General features: G+C 42.3%; 1 protein-coding gene across 5 annotated transcripts in view; it reads right to left on the reverse strand.

Moving 5' to 3' along the window:
- LOC130356034 (ultra-long-chain fatty acid omega-hydroxylase) overlaps window positions 1-19,029 on the reverse strand; it is a 151,819-nt gene that overhangs the window by 46,100 nt on the left and 86,690 nt on the right. For 3 of the 5 annotated variants that reach the window (XM_056557043.1, XM_056557042.1, XM_056557040.1), the window contains exons 2-3: window positions 18,213-18,435; window positions 6,482-6,626 (exon numbers count right to left, since the gene is read on the reverse strand). In XM_056557043.1, the coding sequence (XP_056413018.1) occupies window positions 6,482-6,626; window positions 18,213-18,434 (367 nt within the window). In that variant the 5' untranslated portion in view covers window position 18,435. Of the gene's footprint in view, window positions 1-6,481; window positions 6,627-7,109; window positions 7,129-18,212; window positions 18,436-19,029 lie in introns of those variants that run through there. The other 2 variants (XM_056557044.1, XM_056557041.1) reach the window with 2 other exon arrangements.

The raw sequence follows: 19,029 nt of genomic DNA on the forward strand, positions 1-19,029 counted from the left end.
TTGTGCAGACTTTTGTGGATTTTCCTGCATACATCAGTTAAAGGGGTACTCCAGTGAAAAATGTTTTTTTTTTTTAAATCAACTGGCGCCAGAAAGTTAAACAGATTTGTAAATTACTTCTATTTAATAATATTAATCCTTCCTATACTCTGCTGCTTTATGCTCCACAGGAAGTTCTTTTCTTTTTACATTTCTTTTCTGTCTGATCACAGTTCTCTCTGCTCCCCGCTGTCATTACTAATTGTTACTGTCATTACTATTGTTGCTAAACTACAATTCCCATCATTCCCAGGCAGCAAAACACCAGGGTCAGGGAAAAAAAACTAAAAACTTTACCACATTTGTATGCAGGTTTGGCGGGGTTTTACAACTCAATTCCATTGAAGTGAATGAAGCCAAAGTGTAATATCACACAGGACATGCGTGTTGCTGTTTTTAGAAGACATTAGCTCTGTTTTTCTATTACTGAAAGTCTAAAATTAGAATTAGAATAATAAATAAAAAACAGATCCTTTATGTTTTATTTTGGTTTTTAAATTCAGTCTGTCTATCTATCTGTGTATCACAGCAACTGAAAATAACCTTTTTCTAAAACATATATACTTTAATGGTATGCTTTAAAATAAGAATAACTAAAGCAAAAAATAATAAACTATAATTAGTGACCTATAGGTGAAAAAGTATGTCAAAAAATGAAACACAGGTCCTATTGTTAAATGGGCAGCACCCTATGAGAGAGACAATGTACCACAACCATCGATCACTACGGATATATCAGTGGTACAATTAAATACATTCTCATATATATACAATGGTGCTACTCATTATCTAGGACCTCTCCCCACACCACGTGAGAAAAGTGATAAGATAAATGTTACAATTTGGTATCCGTTCCGACGCGTTTCCCCCCAACTTGTGGGGTTTCTCAAGGAACTAATGGGATACAATCAACAGTCATAAAAATCATCTCTGGTGTTTTTAGATTGTCTCTGATGCAGTAGGTGCCTGAATAAAAGAATACATAAACACACTGTTTGCATCTCTCTCAGTCCAGCATAAAAACTGCTAAATATATACATGAAAGAAATGAAAATAAAAAGATATTTATATAGAAACTCTCCCCAGGAGGGGTACATACCATAACTTGATTGACACCACTCTCAAGGCAGATAAATTATGGACAGTCTAATGTACTGCATCTCCAAAGAAGAAGCACTAGATAAACAAGCAGCAGTACATGTCCGTCAGTTTTTAAACCACATTGCATTAACACAATAAAGCAGGGGGGACATGATATAACAAAGTACCCAATTGTGATACATACCTATCTTATGCCAATACGGACTGAGAGAGAGGAGACAGTAGAAAATCGCATTATTAATCTGTCAGACAAGGTATTGACTGTAGATGAAATTTCTATCCTGAAGAAAGGGCTGTCTTATGTACCTGTAGGGAGATTTAAATTATTTTCATGGGTTAAGGATTTACATCTTTTCGTCCGCAAACTTAGGTGGCACAAACACTTCTCTCAGCAGGAAGAAATAGAAAGTCTGGGCCTTGGTATAGAAAGACCTATCCTGGAGGATGTCAGAATGCTGGCAGATTTAAATACTCTGAGACCAGAGGAGTCGGGGATTGGCCCATTCACGTCTTTAAAACTGAAGAGTGAGAGGATGCCCCCCCCCACTGATTCTCCAGAAATCGACATCTTCCAGAAAATGGTTGAAGATGATCTTAAACATCTAGATACAAGACACATGTACTTTGAGAACAACTTCAATAATATGGAAATGCAGGCTTTGAGGAGACTTGAAAAAGATAGAAGTATTGTGCTAAAACCGGCAGATAAAGGGGGAAATTTGGTTATCTTACCCATTGACAAATACAAGACCATGTGTTTAGACCTTCTTCGGGACAGGGATGGATATGCTGTACTTACCTCGGATCCGACTGATGAATTCTTATTGGAACTAGAAAATGTGCTTGTTGATGCCTTAGATAAAAGACTGATTGATAGGGATGAGTTTAAATTCCTCCTCCCCAATAAACCACAAATAGCGACCTTTTACGCGTTGCCAAAGGTCCATAAGGGGCTTCATCCTCTAAAAGGACGACCTATTGTATCAGGTGTCTCATCAATCACACAGAATTGTGGCATATATGTAGACAGGATCCTGAGAGAGTTTGTAACTGCCCTTCCCTCTTATATTAGGGACACTTCTGACTTATTGCAAAAACTTGACGGGATAACAGTGGAAACAGATGTTCTACTAGCATCAATAGATGTAGAGGCCTTATATAGTAGTATACCACACGAATGGGGTTTAAAAGCCACTGAACACTATTTAAGGTCTCGAGGTATCCCCTGTCAAGAACATAGTCGTTTTGTTTTATCCCTCCTCCAATTTGTTTTGCAACATAACTATTTCATATTTGACCGTCGTATCTACCACCAACTCAGGGGCACAGCGATGGGGAGCCCTTGTGCCCCCACATACGCAAATGTGACCCTGGGTTGGTGGGAGGATAACATTGTATTTGGAGAGGAGGAAAACCAGTATACATCAAAAATTCTATATTGGGGAAGATACATAGACGACGTGTTTATATTGTGGAAAGGAACGGAGGCTTTGTTTAAGGAGTTTGTATCATCCCTCAATCATAATCCTATCGGGCTGCGGTTTACATCAGAAAGCAGCTCTGTATCCCTCCCGTTTTTGGATGTGCTAATTGAGAAAGACGGAAGGGGGAGCCTTAGGACGAGCATATATAGGAAACCCACGGCGACCAATAACTTATTAAGATACGAGAGTCACCACCCCAACCCTCAGAAACACGGGATCCCCAAGGGTCAGTATTTACGACTGAGACGCAATTGCTCAGATAGGGAGGACTTTATTAGACAGTCGGCTGACCTGAGAAAAAGGTTTCAAGAAAGGGGGTATCCCGATAGGGTCCTTAGGAAAGCCTTTAAACATGCACTTAAGAGTGATAGGACAGACCTTCTAACTCCTAAAAAGAGACCACCCAATAACAACAAACAGATCCGCCTGATAGGCACTTTTGATGAAAGATCAGAACAGGTTAAAAGGATTTTGGGTCGATACTGGGGCATTCTAAAAACTGACCCTCACTTGAAAGATGTGTTGTCTGACCATCCGTCCATCACTTTTCGAAGAGGAAGATCCATCAGGGACTTTGTGGTCCATAGCCACTTCGAAAGAGAAGAAGCATCAGGATCATGGTTGGCGAGAAAGCCTATAGGCACTTTTAGATGTGGAGGGAACTGTATAGCATGCCCTTTTATGGACAAATCCAAAACCTTTAAGAACGATCATACAGGTGAAGAATTTAAGATCAGGGACTTCGCAAACTGTAAAACAAGTGGAGTGGTCTATTTATGTAGATGTACATGCCCATTAGGTTATGTGGGGAAAACAAGCCGTGAGATACGAAGGAGGGTGGGTGAACATCTAGGTGACATACGACACAGACATGACACCTCTATAGCCAAACATGTGTGGGAACAACACAATGGAGATCCTAAGGTATTAACATTTCAGGTGATAGAGGTCATCAGATCGAGTATAAGGAGAGGTGATATGGATAGAAAGATTTTGAGGAAGGAGGCTGAATGGATTTTCAGACTGAAGACAGTGAGACCTTTTGGCTTAAATGAGAGCCTTTTATTCACACCCTTTATTGAACAGGGATAATTTACAGTGTCACTTTATTGGATGATAAAGGAGGATTAGCTTAGGCTACAGGAGACTAGGAGATGTGATAAATTGCCTTGTTCTCCCCCCCCCCCCTTGTTTTAGGGTATCTACTTGTCTCCAACATAGGAGCTAACATTTATTTGGTGAACATTATGAAGACTAACTATAATTTGGTGACAGGCTGTGATTATAGATTTGTGTGGATGGGATCGCCAAAGACATTCGTCCCATTTTTCCTTTCTGTAGGATGTGAACCGGATAGATCCATCACTTAGTAAGGGAGGGAAAGTCCTCGTGGTTGAGGCCACCCTGCTAAGGAGGTGGGTCCCTCAAAAGGTAGGGACAGAGGGTTGAGGATTTAGATTTAGGGGGGCACCGCTGTCTCCCCCTCTTTTTTGTTTATTTTTATCTTTTTCATTTCCTCTACATAAGTTCTGGAGCCCATTTTACATATACTTACATAACTAGATATAGTCATAAAACCTGATTTTGCTGGGAGCAATGATAATATCAATGGGGATCCGAAACAGATATAGATTTAAGAGGAAGGTATGATGTACTCTGGGTAGCTATATCATCTCAATATATTACCAGAATGATAGATCTTCTTCTTCTGCTACTCTAAGTATTAGTATCATTATCTTTATTATTTTCTTACAGCTTCCTTCTTCTTTTTCTATAACCACCTCTTTCTCCTCCTTTTTGTTAACCAATATGGAAGGACAATGGTTTTGGTGATCATAAGTACATCCAAGTCTGCGGACATAATCACAAACCTTCATAATAATTACCATATAAGGTGTCCTGTAACAATAATAAATTTACATCTTGTCTTGTAATAATAATAAATTTACATCTTTTGTAATATAAACCTCCCCGATGGCCAGCAGGTCATACTTACCTTGATTGTACACTATGGGATTGAGTGGACTGACCTGGTCCATTCTTTACCATATTGTTTGTAAACATTATAATCACATGACGGTCACATGATCGGGAGTAACTCCGGTCATGCGCAATAGGCACACACGGAGACACTGATGTGATCTCTGTGTAATCCGGGTGCGCCTGCGCCTGATCGGAGTGACATCATAGAAAACACTTTCAGAAGCAGGGAAGTCACGCATGCGCATTACACAGCCGGGTAAATACCGGAAGTGAATCGGTGTTACCCCGGAAATGTATGCCGGCCGGTGTATTTAATGGCAGTGTACTGAGCCATACACATGCCGCCTGTGATTAAACAGTGCGCTTATCCTGGCGCTCGGTATCCATTGTTGGTACAAGGCGGGCATAAGATAGGTATGTATCACAATTGGGTACTTTGTTATATCATGTCCCCCCTGCTTTATTGTGTTAATGCAATGTGGTTTAAAAACTGACGGACATGTACTGCTGCTTGTTTATCTAGTGCTTCTTCTTTGGAGATGCAGTACATTAGACTGTCCATAATTTATCTGCCTTGAGAGTGGTGTCAATCAAGTTATGGTATGTACCCCTCCTGGGGAGAGTTTCTATATAAATATATTTTTATTTTCATTTCTTTCATGTATATATTTAGCAGTTTTTATGCTGGACTGAGAGAGATGCAAACAGTGTGTTTATGTATTCTTTTATTCAGGCACCTACTGCATCAGAGACAATCTAAAAACACCAGAGACGATTTTTATGACTGTTGATTGTATCCCATTAGTTCCTTGAGAAACCCCACAAGTTGGGGGGAAACGCGTCGGAACGGATACCAAATTGTAACATTTATCTTATCACTTTTCTCATGTGGTGTGGGGAGAGGTCCTAGATAATGAGTAGCACCATTGTATATATATGAGAATGTATTTAATTGTACCACTGATATATCCGTAGTGATCGATGGTTGTGGTACATTGTCTCTCTCATAGGGTGCTGCCCATTTAACAATAGGACCTGTGTCTCATTTTTTGACATACTTTTTCACCTATAGGTCACTAATTATAGTTTATTATTTTTTGCTTTAGTTATTCTTCTTTTAAAGCATACCATTAAAGTATATATGTTTTAGAAAAAGGTTATTTTCAGTTGCTGTGATACATAGAGAGGAACCTTTAATCTGACAGTTTTTTGTTGCTGTGAACTGTCTATCTATCTACCTATTGTTTGTCTGTCTGTCTTTCTCTATATTCACACTCCATAAACCACAAAAAATACCTCCTGTAGAGTAAAACCCGATCATTTAGCCCAAAACCTCTTCGTATTCTCTTTCTTCGTATTCTTTTCAACTACAATGGGATAATTTCTACTATTATAAGTAGATTCTGTAGGACAAACAGAGGAATAGGTTCTGTTTTATACTGTGTGGGTCAAAATTGGATGCTTTTCATATGTTTCATATGTGGACTACCAGAATAAGCTAGAAATAAAGAAGATTGTCACCTGGTCCATCTAGTCTGCCATTAAATGATATCCCTTTTATTTTTATCTTAGGAAAGATATACGTTTACCCCAAGCAGGTTTACATTCACTCACTATAGATTTACCAATCATATCCGATGAAAGTTTGTTCCAAGCATCTTCTTAAAATACCATTTGCTCACATTGCTTCAGATCTTTACCCAAAAGAATCTCAGATTGTGTTCTCGTGTTTAGCTTCTTATTTAAAACCACTACAAATTTTGAACCTTATTTAATCATGTAACATATGTGTCAATATCATTCATTTCTTATTGATAAAGCAGCTAGCTAATGTAACACACTGGAAGTTTCTATGAAGGTCCCAAATACAATACCTGAAGCTGCAACAACAGGTTTGATAGAGTCCGGATGAATCAGTGATATTAAAGGGATGGATGGGCCCATCCAAGTCTTGAGATAGTGAGTAAACTTGCTGACTTGCTTGGCGACTTCCTGTAGCCCCTCTTCATTAGGCATAAACTACAAGTAATAATATAGGCATATTGCAAGTTTACATTGCTGAGGCAGAAAGAGGTTAGGACTGAAGGACAATACAGCATTAAACAAAGGGACAAAGACAAAGTGCAAATTTGTAGCGCCTGACTAAGACCCTCCTATTGGGCGATGTATTAAAGCATATCCACCTATATTGATTCTTGTAAAAATGTAGCTAAGGGTGCCATATTAAAACACTGCACCATGTATTTAAAAATTATTTTGCAAATACATAGCAAAATCCCTAAGATGAGGTGTGTGCAGTCATCTACAAGGGTAAATGTGGACTATCATGTGAAAATTTTTTTCTTAGAGTATATGTGCCTACACTTCTACTAATCCAAAAAGTTATAGATATAACAAGGTTGTGACTATACATTAGAAGTGCCTTTCAAGGGGTTGTGCACTGAGAAAGGTTATTTAGCCAATGTTTGCAGGCTGCATAATAAAATAAAAAATTATACTCACCTATCTCATTCCCTTGGAGCCCCGGTATCGGCACTCAACCTTCACCTCACAGCTCCCAACACAACCTTCGTCAATCACTGACTGGAGTGGGACATTGCTGCAGTCAGTAATTGGCTGAGTGGTGATGTTGTATCTGCAGCTTTCTGTAGTGCAGCACTGCAAAGATTGAGTGCTGATACCCGTAGTTACTAGGGAGGTGATTAGAAGAGCGCAAGGGAGGTGAGTAGAAGCTTTTTTGGTTTTATAATGCAGCCTGCACAGGTAGGTTAAATAACATTTTCTAGTGCACAACCTCTTGAAGAGCACAGGACTGTTTAACACCAAAACTAGTTTTTACTAGTCTCCAAAAGGGTTTTCTAGGTTTACAACTTTCTCTACCTTACACTGAAAGCAGCTTTGAAGCACACACCACAGACTTAACAAGTAAAATGTATGCAGACACACGTGAGATATCCTTTGGATTCCCTTTCAAGCAGAGAGAGGCGGTTTTTGGTATCTTTAAAAGCAAATACACTAAGTGATTGTCTGAGCTTGCGAGTGCGTGATTCATACAAGTGGGTGTGAGTATTAAAGTGTGTGAGGGGGGGGGGGGGGGGACTTAAAATTAAGTAACTTTAAATTCAGGGAGTTAAATTGAAATATCTACTTCTGTTTTTGACTTTTTATCTGTGCAATCCCCAAAACTAAGATGGAGGAAAATGCAGTCCAATATACATCTTGTACAATGTATGCAATCCTTGAACAGCAGTTTGAGGGTGCACATTGTTGTGTGAGATGTGTGTGAGTTATTCATTTGTTAGGGGGATAGACTGGACGATCTGTCACAAAGACCAGGATCGCCGAACAGTGTGTTGTCTTCCTGGTGCTCAAGTTCGGCACATCGCAGATCAGGTTGACAGATTACTGTGGAGGGGCTGGAGAGGATCCAGTAGTCATGGTACACATTGGCATTAAAGACAAAGTAAAAAGGTAGGTGGCGTGCCCTTAAAAATGATTTCAGAGACTTAGGCATCAAGCTTAAGGCAAGGACCTCCAAGGTAGTATTTTCTGAATTACCACCTGGACCACGAGCCACATACCAGTTCTACCGTAGGTATGGGCTGTACCTCAATGGGGAGGTTGCTGCTGTGCTTTGGGAGAAGACGCCAGAAGGGTGGATGAGTGTTTAAACTAGGGAATGGCGGGAGGGAATATACAACATAGAGGGAGAAGGCAGTGTAGAGAGCTGGGGGTAGAGTAGAGGGAGGGTTAGGATAATTAATAGGGATAGGATTCATAGGAAATAACCCCCACACACCTTGGAATTGCATGTTAACTAATGCCAGAAGTCTGACCAATAAAACTGACAAACTGAAATTGATAATGTCTGAGGAAAATTATGACATAGTGGGTATAACAGAGACTTGACAATAGCTATGACTGCACGGTCAACATACAGGGTTATAGTCTATTCACGAAGGATCGGAAAAAACTAAAAGGGGGAGGGGTTTGCCTTTAAATGAAGCCCAGTCTAAAGGCCTCACTCCGAAAGATATATGGGAGGGAAATGATAATGTGGAGTCATTATGGGTAGAAATATACAGAGATAAAAATAAAATTCGGATGGGGGTTTGCTATAAGCCACCAAATTTAATGGAAGAGGCAGAAGATCAATTACTGAGGCAAATAAACAAAGCAGCTAATCAAAATGAGGTGGTAATAATGGGGGACTTTAACTATCCTGAGATAAATTGGGAGACTGAGACCTGTGAATCTCATAAAGGAAACAGGTTTCTGACTATAGCAAAAGACCATTATCTGTCCCAAATGGTGCAGGGCCTGACCAGAGGGGGCGCCCTACTAGACTTAATATTAACCAACAGACCTGAAAGAGTAAGGGTGCATTCACACCACAATTCTTCAATATGGTGACTGGATCCGACTGAGATGTGAAAATTGGGCGCTCCTGTATCCCAGCTGGACCCGGCCTGCATCTTATCCATTGTTCTAGCACCACCGCTACTGGAAACGGCTGGTTACCCTACCTGGAGTTTTCGTGTCCATCCCGAGAAGCTGCGGGCTGAAGGTATCGGTGCCACTTAGTTTTTTCTTGATTGTTAATCCATTTAAATGAGCCGACCAGAGTCAGATAGTGACTCTGGTTGGCTCATTTTTCTTCGTATCCGGTTTTGTGACCGAACTGAAAACCGTAGTATACCACTTCTGTTGGCTCATTCAAATGAATGAGGTGCAGGCTGGGTCCGGCTGGGATACGGGAGCGCCTGGTTTTCACATCTCCCAGGCTAATCCGGTCACCGTATTGAAGAATCGTGGTGTGAATGCACACTAACTAATGTGCAGGTAGGAGGATGCCTAGTCAATAGTCATCCTAATATAATATATTATAACTTGTCCTTCAATAAGAGGGAAGAGCTTGAGGGGCCGCAAGAACAATGAACTTTAGGAAGGCAAAGTTTCATCAGCTCAGAGAAGCCCTTAACAATATAAATTGGGATAATGTCCTCAAAAACAAGAATACTGACACTACATAGGAGACTTTTAAATTTTAAATTCTCACTGTAAGATGTATATACCTTATGGGAATAAAAGGGTCAGGAATAGGAGAAAACCAATGTGGATGAATAAAAATGTTAAGGGGGCAACAAATGACAAAAAAAAAAAAAAAACATTTAAGCTACTAAAACATGACGGCAGTGAAGAAGCATTAAAAAGCTACAGAGAAAAAAGTTAAATATGTAAAAAAAAGATAAAAGCAGTAAAAATGGAGACAGAAATACTCTTTGCAAAGGAGAGTAAAACTAACCCCAACGTGTTTTTTTTTTTTTTTTTTACTATATAAATAGAAAAAGGTTAAAAATGTAAGTGTTGGCCCGTTAAAAAATGATGAAGAAGAAATTATAGACTGGGATCAGAAAAAAGCAAATATATTAAACAGATTCTTCTCCACTGTATTCACAGAGGAAAATGAAGTGCCAGGTGAAATACAGCAAGATAAGATAAACTCCCCAGTACAGGTCACCTGTCTAACACAGGAAGAAGTACAGTGCCACCTACAAAAAATCCAAATAGACAAATCACCAGGTCCACATGGCATTCACTCCCGTGTTCTAAGGGAGTTAAGTAAAATAATAGACCCCTTTTTTCTAATATTCAAGGACTCTATATAGTGACAGTGACTGTTCCCCAGGACTGGCGCATAGCAAACATTATGCAGTGGCGTTGCGACCCGGGTGCGGGGGGTGCGAAGCGCACCGGGTGACACCAGCCTGGAGGGGTGACACCACGGCCGGCAGCACCCCCCCACATCTGCACACCGTCACTCAACTCAGCCGGTATTTGCAGCATCCCCAAACAGAAGTGGCTTCTTCCATGACCTGCAGGCTGTCGCACTCCAGTTTCAGCCCCCGACACTAAATCCTATCCCCCCAGCCCCAGGAAGCTGCCTCTTTAAGACGTGCAATGCTCTCTGGGAACAGAAGTGCCGTGCGCACGTCTGCTCCCTCCCCCGACGTGTCCCTGTCTCATGTGCTCCGCGTATGCATGGGTGATAAATTCCTCCCCAACCCCCGGACATTCCTGGACCTGGAGCCGCCCAGGGAGAGGAGAAAGTGAAGACAAGAGACTGGTGAGCTGGTGAGACCTCTCTGCAAAACTGTGTATTTAATGCAGTGTTTCCCAACCAGGGTGCCTCCAGCTGTTGCAAAACTATTACTCCCAGCATGCCCAGACAGCCTTTGGCTGTCAGGGCATACTGGGAGTTGTAGTTTTGCAACAGCTGGAAGCACCCTGGTTGGGAAACACTGATTTAATGTTTTAATGTAACAGGGAGAAAGGGGGTGCTGAGAGGCTCTGGGGGGTGCCATTGCCAGGAGGATGATCCTCCTTATGTATGATGGGGGTGCTACTGATGAATGATGGGGGTGCTGCACCCCCATTATCCATTAGCAGGATCATGCTCCTGTGAGTAGCACCCCCATCATCCATCAGCAGGATCATCCTCCTGTGAGTAGCACCCCCATCATCCATCAGCAGGATCATCCTCCTGTGAGTAGCACCCCCATCATCCATCAGCAGGATCATCCTCCTGGATGATGATGGGGGGGGGGTGCCTCTGGCAGGAGGATGATCCTCCTTATGTATGATGAGGGTGCTACTGATGAATTATGGGGGTGCTGCACCCCCATTATCCATCAGCAGATTATCCTCTGGGATGATGGGGGTGCTACTGGCAGGAGGATGCTCCGGCAGATGTAGCACCCCCATCATCCTGGCCTTAGCACCCTCATAATCCATTGGGAGGATCATCCTTCTGCCAGTAGCACCCCCACCATCCTGGATGATGGGGGTGCCACTGGCAGGAGGATGATCCTCCTTATGTATGATGAGGGTGCATAAGGAAAGACTATAGAGAAGTCACCTGTAGTCACTGATATTATTGTGTATTTTCCTCATTATGTCCCATCAGAGCTGTAGTCACTTGTAAGTTCTAACTACAACTCCCAGCCAGGGCCGGTGCAAGGATTTCTGCCTACACAAGCGAAGCTCCATTTCGGCAATCTCAGTGGGCCGCAGCAATAAAACCAGAGAGGGTGGAGTGGTAGCAGTGACCTCTGCTGTGCGGCGGCGGAGCGCACAGGTGGGGGTCTTAGTATAAAAAAAAGTCTTCATTTTTCCGCCCCCATCAGCTGCGAGTCCATGCGCCCTCAAGCGGACGCATGGTTTGCCTTATGACAGCACCGGGCCTGCTCCCAGCATAACCTCACCACTGCTTAGGTCATACTGGGAGATGGAGTTTTAATTGGTGAAACCTTTTTTAGCACTTTCCCATTCTTTGGCAATTGGTATATTTGATTATTATACTGGAATTTTTCACAATGCTCTACATCAGTGGCGCCTGTCACAACAGGCTAAAAACTTACTGGGGGGGGGGTAGGTATGGGGGTTACACCATTTTATATCGCACCGGGTGACACCAACCTTAGCAACGCCACTGCATTATGCCAATATTTAAAAAGGGGTCAAAAAGTGACCCCGGCAATTATAGGCCTGTTAGTTTAAAGAGATTACAATGTAACAGCTCACTGTTATTCCACTCTTGTCCCCTGCTTCCTACATCCCAGGTACACGGAATTCACCACAGCCGTTATGCGAGCAATATTCTCAGAGATTTTTTTCCGCCAAGTATAGTCCTTGGAAAAACAAAGGAATCCAGCACTCCAGGTGTAGAAAAAAAATATAAAAATTATAAAAAAAATGTTTTTTAATCCATGCCATTAAAATAGTAATAGGATGAACCATACATTAAAAAGCATTTATGTTTTGTCCTATTAAAATTTTACTCGCATGGATTAAAAGTTAATTTTTATATTTGGTCTACTCCTGGAGTGCTGGATTCCCCTGTTCGTTTAACCTCCATTGTATGTAAATTGTTTGAGGGTTTTCTTGAGATGCTATTTTAGATTATCTTGATAAAAATAAATGTATCACCCCATATCAGCATGGGTTTATGAGGGATCGTATTAAATGTATTAAATGGGAGAACACTTGGGATGACTGATGTGGAAAAGGACTTGGGAGTCTTATTTAATAGTAAATTTTAACTGTAGTGACCAGTTTCAGGCAGCTGCTGCCAAGACAAATAAAATCATGGGGTGCATCAATAGGGGCATAGATGCCCACGACAAGGAAATAATTCTACCATTGTATAAATCACTAGTCAGACCACACATGGAATACTGTGTACAGTACTGGGCACCTGTGTACAGGTAGGATATAGTGGAGCTGGAGAGGGTTCAAAGACGGGCAACCAGGGTAATACGGCGAATGGGAGGACTACAGTACCCAGAAAGATTATCAGAATTAGGGTTATTTTGAAAAAAGAAGGTTTAGGGGCGACCTAATAACTATGCATAAATATATCAGGGGACAGTACAGAGATCTCTCCCATAATCTATTTATACCCAGGACTGTATCTATAGCAAGGGGGCATCCTCTATGTCTAGAGGAAAGAAGGTTTCTGCACCAGCACTGAAGGGGGGTTCTTTACTGTAAGAGCAGTGAGACTGTGGAACTCTCTTCCATAGAAGGTGGTCATGGTGAACTCAGTAAGAGAGTTCAAAAGGGGTCTGGATGCATTTTTGGAGAATAATAACATCACTGGTTATGTATACTAGATTTATAGGGACAGAACGTTGATCCAGGGATTTATTCTGACTGCCATATCTGGAGTCGGGAAGGAATTTTTACCTCTTGTATAAGTGATTTTTGCCTTCCTCTGGATGGACTCAGTAGGGAATAATGGGGATATAGGTTGAACTTGATGGACTCTGGTCTTTTTTCAACCTTATGAACTATGTTACTATGTTACTATTTGGGGAGAGATGAAGTATTACAACATTTAAGCGTGCACAAATCTATAGAAAATGTGGTTTGTAAATTTCCTTCACTATCTTACATAACATTTTGACTGTCAGCATTAGGAAAGCAGAGAACAGCAAGTGTTGTTGTGAAGGATGTGACTAATATGTTTTAAAACCAGAAACAGGCATCTAGTAACGGCTACCATTACATAACCAGAAAAGCTGAAAGGAATTGGTCAGGGTCAATAGCACCCACAGATTTTATGGGGCCCTTGAAAGTAACTTCAGGAAAACATTAGGGGGAGATTTATCATAACCCGTGTAGAGGAAAAGTTGCTGAGTTGCCCATAGCAACCAATCAGATCCCTTCTTTCATTTTACAGAGGCCTTTTAAAAAATGAAAGAAGCACTCTGATTGGTTGCTATGGGCAACTCAGCAACTTTTCCTTTGAACGGATTTTGATAAATCTCCCCCTACATCTTTACATATTTTTTATATTTTAACCCAAAGCATATATGATATATTGAGAAAGAAAACTATTGTTTGAATGAAGACATGATTTTATCTTCTACATGTTCCTGCCAGTTTAGTCTACATATGTCAGATATGTTTTTGCCATAAGGTTATGGAGGTTGGAGCCAACCCAAAAGTGCCCCCACTGGGGAGAGGCCCTTAAAGGGGTACTACGCTGGAAAAAAATTTTTTAAATCAACTGTAGCCAGAACTTTAAACAGATTTGTAGATTACTTCTATTAAAAAAAATCTTAATCCTTCCAGAGGAAGTTCTTTTCTTTTTCAATTTCCTTTCTGTCTGACCACAGTGCTCTCTGCTGACATCTCTGTCCTCGTCAGGAACTGTCCAGAGCAGAATAGGTTTGCTATAGGGATTTGTTCCTACTCTGGACAGTTCCTATAATGGAGGTGTCAGCAGAGAGCACTGTGGTCTGACAAGAAATTCAAAAGAAAAGAACTTCCTGTGGGGCTAACAGCAGCTGATAAGTACAGGAAGGATTAAGAGGATTAACTTTCTGGCACCAGTTGATTTAGAAAAAAAAAAAAACCCGTTTTTCAGCGGAGTACCCCTTTAAGTACACAGCCCATTTGGCCTTTTAGCCATCTTCAGTTTTGCATTTTAAATTTTTCCTCCTCGCCTTTTAAGAGCTATAACTCTTAATTTTATTTTTGGGGGCTTGTTTTTTGCATTACTAGGTACAGGTACACCCTTGCATCTTGGTACTTAAAGGATAGGGGATAAGATGTCAGTGGCGGGACCCCCTGCATCTCGGCTGTGGCACCCCGCATTTATCACTGCACAGAGGGAACTCTCTCTGTGTGTAATGATGGGCAATACAGGGACCGGAGCTTCGTGATGTCACGGCTCAACCACCTCATGACGTCACGGCCCGCCACCTTAATGCAAGTATATGGGAGGGGGCGTGATGGTCACCTTGTGAGGTCACGGCCTGCCCCCTTAATGTAAGTCTATGGGAGGGGGCATGATGGTCACCACGCCCCCTCCATAGACTTGTATTGAGGGGGCAGAACGTCATGTCACGAGGGTTCAGAGCCATGACGTCAGAATGCTCCGGCCCCCGTATCGCCCGTCATTATGCACAGAGCGAGTTCGCTCTGTGCAGTGATGACAGCTGGGTGCCGCAGCCGAGATTGTGGGGGTCCCCAGTGGCGGGATCCCCGCGATCAGACATCTTATCCCTTTCCTTTGGATAGGGTATAAATGTCTAGGGGCGGAATAACCCTTTAAGACCAAGGACGTACTTGTACGTCCTGGTCCCGCTCCTGCAGTTTGAAGCAGGCTCTTGATCTGAGCGTGTTTCATACCTCGATCTGAGCGTGTTTCACAGTTAATGCTGGACATCGCCAATCGGTCGATTAGCCCTTTAGAGGCTGTGAATAAAGTTGATCGCTGTATGATTGGTCCTCTGATGTCCCAGCCCGCCTCTGCAGGCCAGAGCAGCAGAGCACTGATAACACTGATCAGCATTGAGCCAAAGCTCAGCAGTGAACAGTGCATTCAATCGCAAGGTTGCATGTTATGGTCCCCTATGGGGACTAAAAAAGAAAACAGTAAAAAGTGTAAAAAGTTAATAGAGTGAATTAAACTTTTAAACTAGTCCCCGCAAGTAGTCCTCTGGGCGGGGAGCTCCACTGACCTAGTCATGTTACGTCGGCCGGCAGCAGCGCCCCCACAGCTTGATTGTCGGGCCGCGTCATCGCTCTGCTCACTGAACAGAATGGATCAATGAAGCCAAGGGGGGCGTCACTGCTGGCCGAAGTAACAGGACTAGGTAAGAGGAGCGCCCCGTCAAGGGGACTACTTGTGGGGCCGGCAGGAACTAGTTTATAAGTTCATATCCTCACCATCCCCACTGGCAGGAGCGTCCCCTGGCGATGGTGCCCGGCGATGGTGAGGATAAAGATTTTACCCTATATAACACTTTGCCAAGCGTTATATAGAGTAAAATCTGATGAATGGTTCTCTTGAAATAAAATAATGTAATAAAAAATAAACATAAGAATATGTGGTACCGCCATGTGCGTAATATAAAAATATAATGTTAATTGAATTGCACAGGCGATGGCGTATATGTGAAAATAAATACCAAAGTTTGAAATTGCGCATTTTGTCACTTCATATACCATAAAAAGAATTATAAAAATTGATCACAAAGTCCCATCAAAAGAAACATGGTACTGATGAAAATTACCGATCACTGTGCAAAAATTGCGGAAAAATTAAAAAGTTAGGTCAGGTCAAAAGAGAACAATTTTCAGCATACTTATTTTGGTGCATGTAGCTTAATTTTTTTTTTTTAAGTAGTAAAATAAGACCTATATAAGCGTTAGGGATGTAAGAAAAAATCGATTCTCGCGATAATCGCGATTTTTTCATTTGCCGATACTGAATCGATTCAAAATATTTTTGAATCGCTTCTTTTAGGGATGTGGAATTTTTATCTACTGACGCCCGGAACAGCATGTCATGTCCTGGGCATCAGGAGATAAAAGTTCCACATTTGTGGAGCCGGGCAGGCCGGATCTGACACGGCGTCGCTCTGGGTGTATGGAGCGGGCTCCGACTCGTGCCCGCTTCATACTATGCGACCCCCGGCTGATTTCAGTAGCCGGGGGCCGCCGCTAATAGCCAGCATGCGGCGATCGCCGCGGCTGGCTATTAAAGGAGTACTCCGGTGCACACTTTTCTCATGTTATCCCGTCCGGGCTGCAAAATAAAAGAAAACGCACTTTATCTTACCTGCCAACGAGCCCCCGGAGCTCCGGTACAGGTGTTCGGTCCCCGGGCTGTATTCTTCTTACTTCCTGTTAGCCCGGCACGTCTCACGGAGCTTCAGCCTATCACTGGCCGCAGCGATGTCCCGCCTCCACTGGTGATAGGCTGAAGCTCCATGTGACGTGCCGGGCTAACAGGAAGTAAGAAGAATACAGCCCGGGGACCGAACACCAGTACCGGAGCTCCGGGGGCTCGTTGGCAGGTAAGATAAAGTGCGTTTTCTTTTATTTTGCAGCCCGGACGGGATAACATGAGAAAAGTGTGCACCGGAGTACTAGATCGCCGCTGTCAAAGCTGACAGCGGCGTCTATTGGGATCTATGAATGCTCCCAGGTGGGCGATGTATCGGGATATATCGTGATGTATCGTCACCTAGACGGTATCGCGATATATCAGGATATATCGAATCGCCACACTGGTATCGTGATTCGAATCGAATCGCCAAATTCTTGGCGATTCACACCCCTAATAAGCGTAATCGTATGGAACTACAGAATAAAGATAAGATGTCATTTTACCAAAAAGTGCACTGTGTAGAAATGGAAACCCTAAAAGTAAAAAAATCGCATGTTTTTTTTTGTTTGTTTTGTTTTTTGTTTCACCCCACAAATAATTTTGTTTTGTTTTGGTGCAGATTTTGTTATAGGTAAATAAGTGATGCTATTACAAATTACAATTGGTTCTGCAAAAAACAAGCCCTTATATGGGTCCTTTGGGTGCAAAATTGAAAGCTTTATGGTTTTTAGAAGGGAAGAAGGAAAAAACGAAAGTGCAAAAAAAAAAATTGGCCTGGTCCTTAAAGGCATACTCCGCCCCTAGACATCTTATCCCCTATCCAAAGGACAAGATGTCTTATCGCGGGGTCCGGCCGCTGGGGACCCCTGCGATCTCCCTGCTGCACCTGGTGTTCGTTTAGAGCACCGTGTGCAGCTCCGAAGGCTTGTGACGTCACGGCCATGCCCCCTCAATGCAAGTCTATGGGTGGGGGTGTGATGGCTTGCCTTGAGGGGGCGTGGCCATGACATCACGAGCGGGGCGTGATGTCATGAGCCTCCGCCCCGCATCACCAGTCATCCGGCACGGAGCGAAGGTTGCTCCGTGCACCGGATGTCTGGGGTGCTGCATCCGAGATTGCGGGGGTCCCCAGCAGCAGAACCCCTGGAATCAGACATCTTATCCTCTACCCTTTAGCTAGGGGATAAGATGTCTAGGGGCGGAGTACCCGTTTAAGGCCAAAATGGGTTTGGTCCTTAAGGGTTAATATTCTGACCTATAGTCATATATTGCTTACAATCTTTATCATTCCACTTTGCCCATTAAAATATTTTGCCTATACACAATGTTTGGTTAAATTGTCTGGAAATATTCTGGCAATTCTGCTTCCGATACATTAAAACATACAGAAATGTAATATATGTTTTTCCTTAGCTTACCATTCCTAGGTGTCCAATAAACCAGTTGCGCCTTGGAGGCTCTGGAAAACACTTAAGCCTTCTGGCATTTGTTGAATATGCCTGTATGTAGAGCGCCACCTTAATGAGAGTGCGAGCAATGATGCCAGCGAAGAGCAGAAGTAAGGCAGTGATTGTATAAATCCTGAAGGGGGTGGGCTCTAGATTTAGCGCATCCAGCAGGTGATCCACTATGGGCAGCATCCTGATTGAATGGAAAACAGAAAGAATGATAGTCAGAACATAAAAAATGTTCATCTGTATGACTATTCTGTATATTGTATGCACACAATCGCTTCTCACTAAGGCTATGCTCACATGGTGGGATGTCCACATGTGCGTATATTCCTCCGATGGCAATGCATTTCCATGCGGACTCTGCAGAAAGAATAGACAGGACTATTCTTTTTGCGGATGCCGAAATCTGGCACAGAAATTCTGCAAATTAAACAGTGCAGCAGAATCCTATTGAAATCAATTGGACTCTGCTGCTGTGGAATGTCTGTGGGGAATTCTTCTTTGGAATTTGGAAATTCCATTGTGTGAACATAGCCTAAAGCTTTTAAAGATATACACAATGTCGTACCCAATAGATCTTATCCAATCAGAAAGTTTGAGCTGCTCTTCTTTTCTAAGCCCTATAGGAAAATAAATACCACATATGGTATATGAATGGAGCATAAATGTGTTCAGGGTATATTCACATAGCACATTTTTCATGCTGTGTATTTCATTTTTTTTTTCTGGAAATTTTGCCATGTTTGGATAACATGGATTATTATAATAAATTGAGGCTAAG

This window comes from Hyla sarda, chromosome 2 (assembly GCF_029499605.1).
Source record: "Hyla sarda isolate aHylSar1 chromosome 2, aHylSar1.hap1, whole genome shotgun sequence".
Lineage (NCBI taxonomy): Eukaryota > Metazoa > Chordata > Amphibia > Anura > Hylidae > Hyla > Hyla sarda.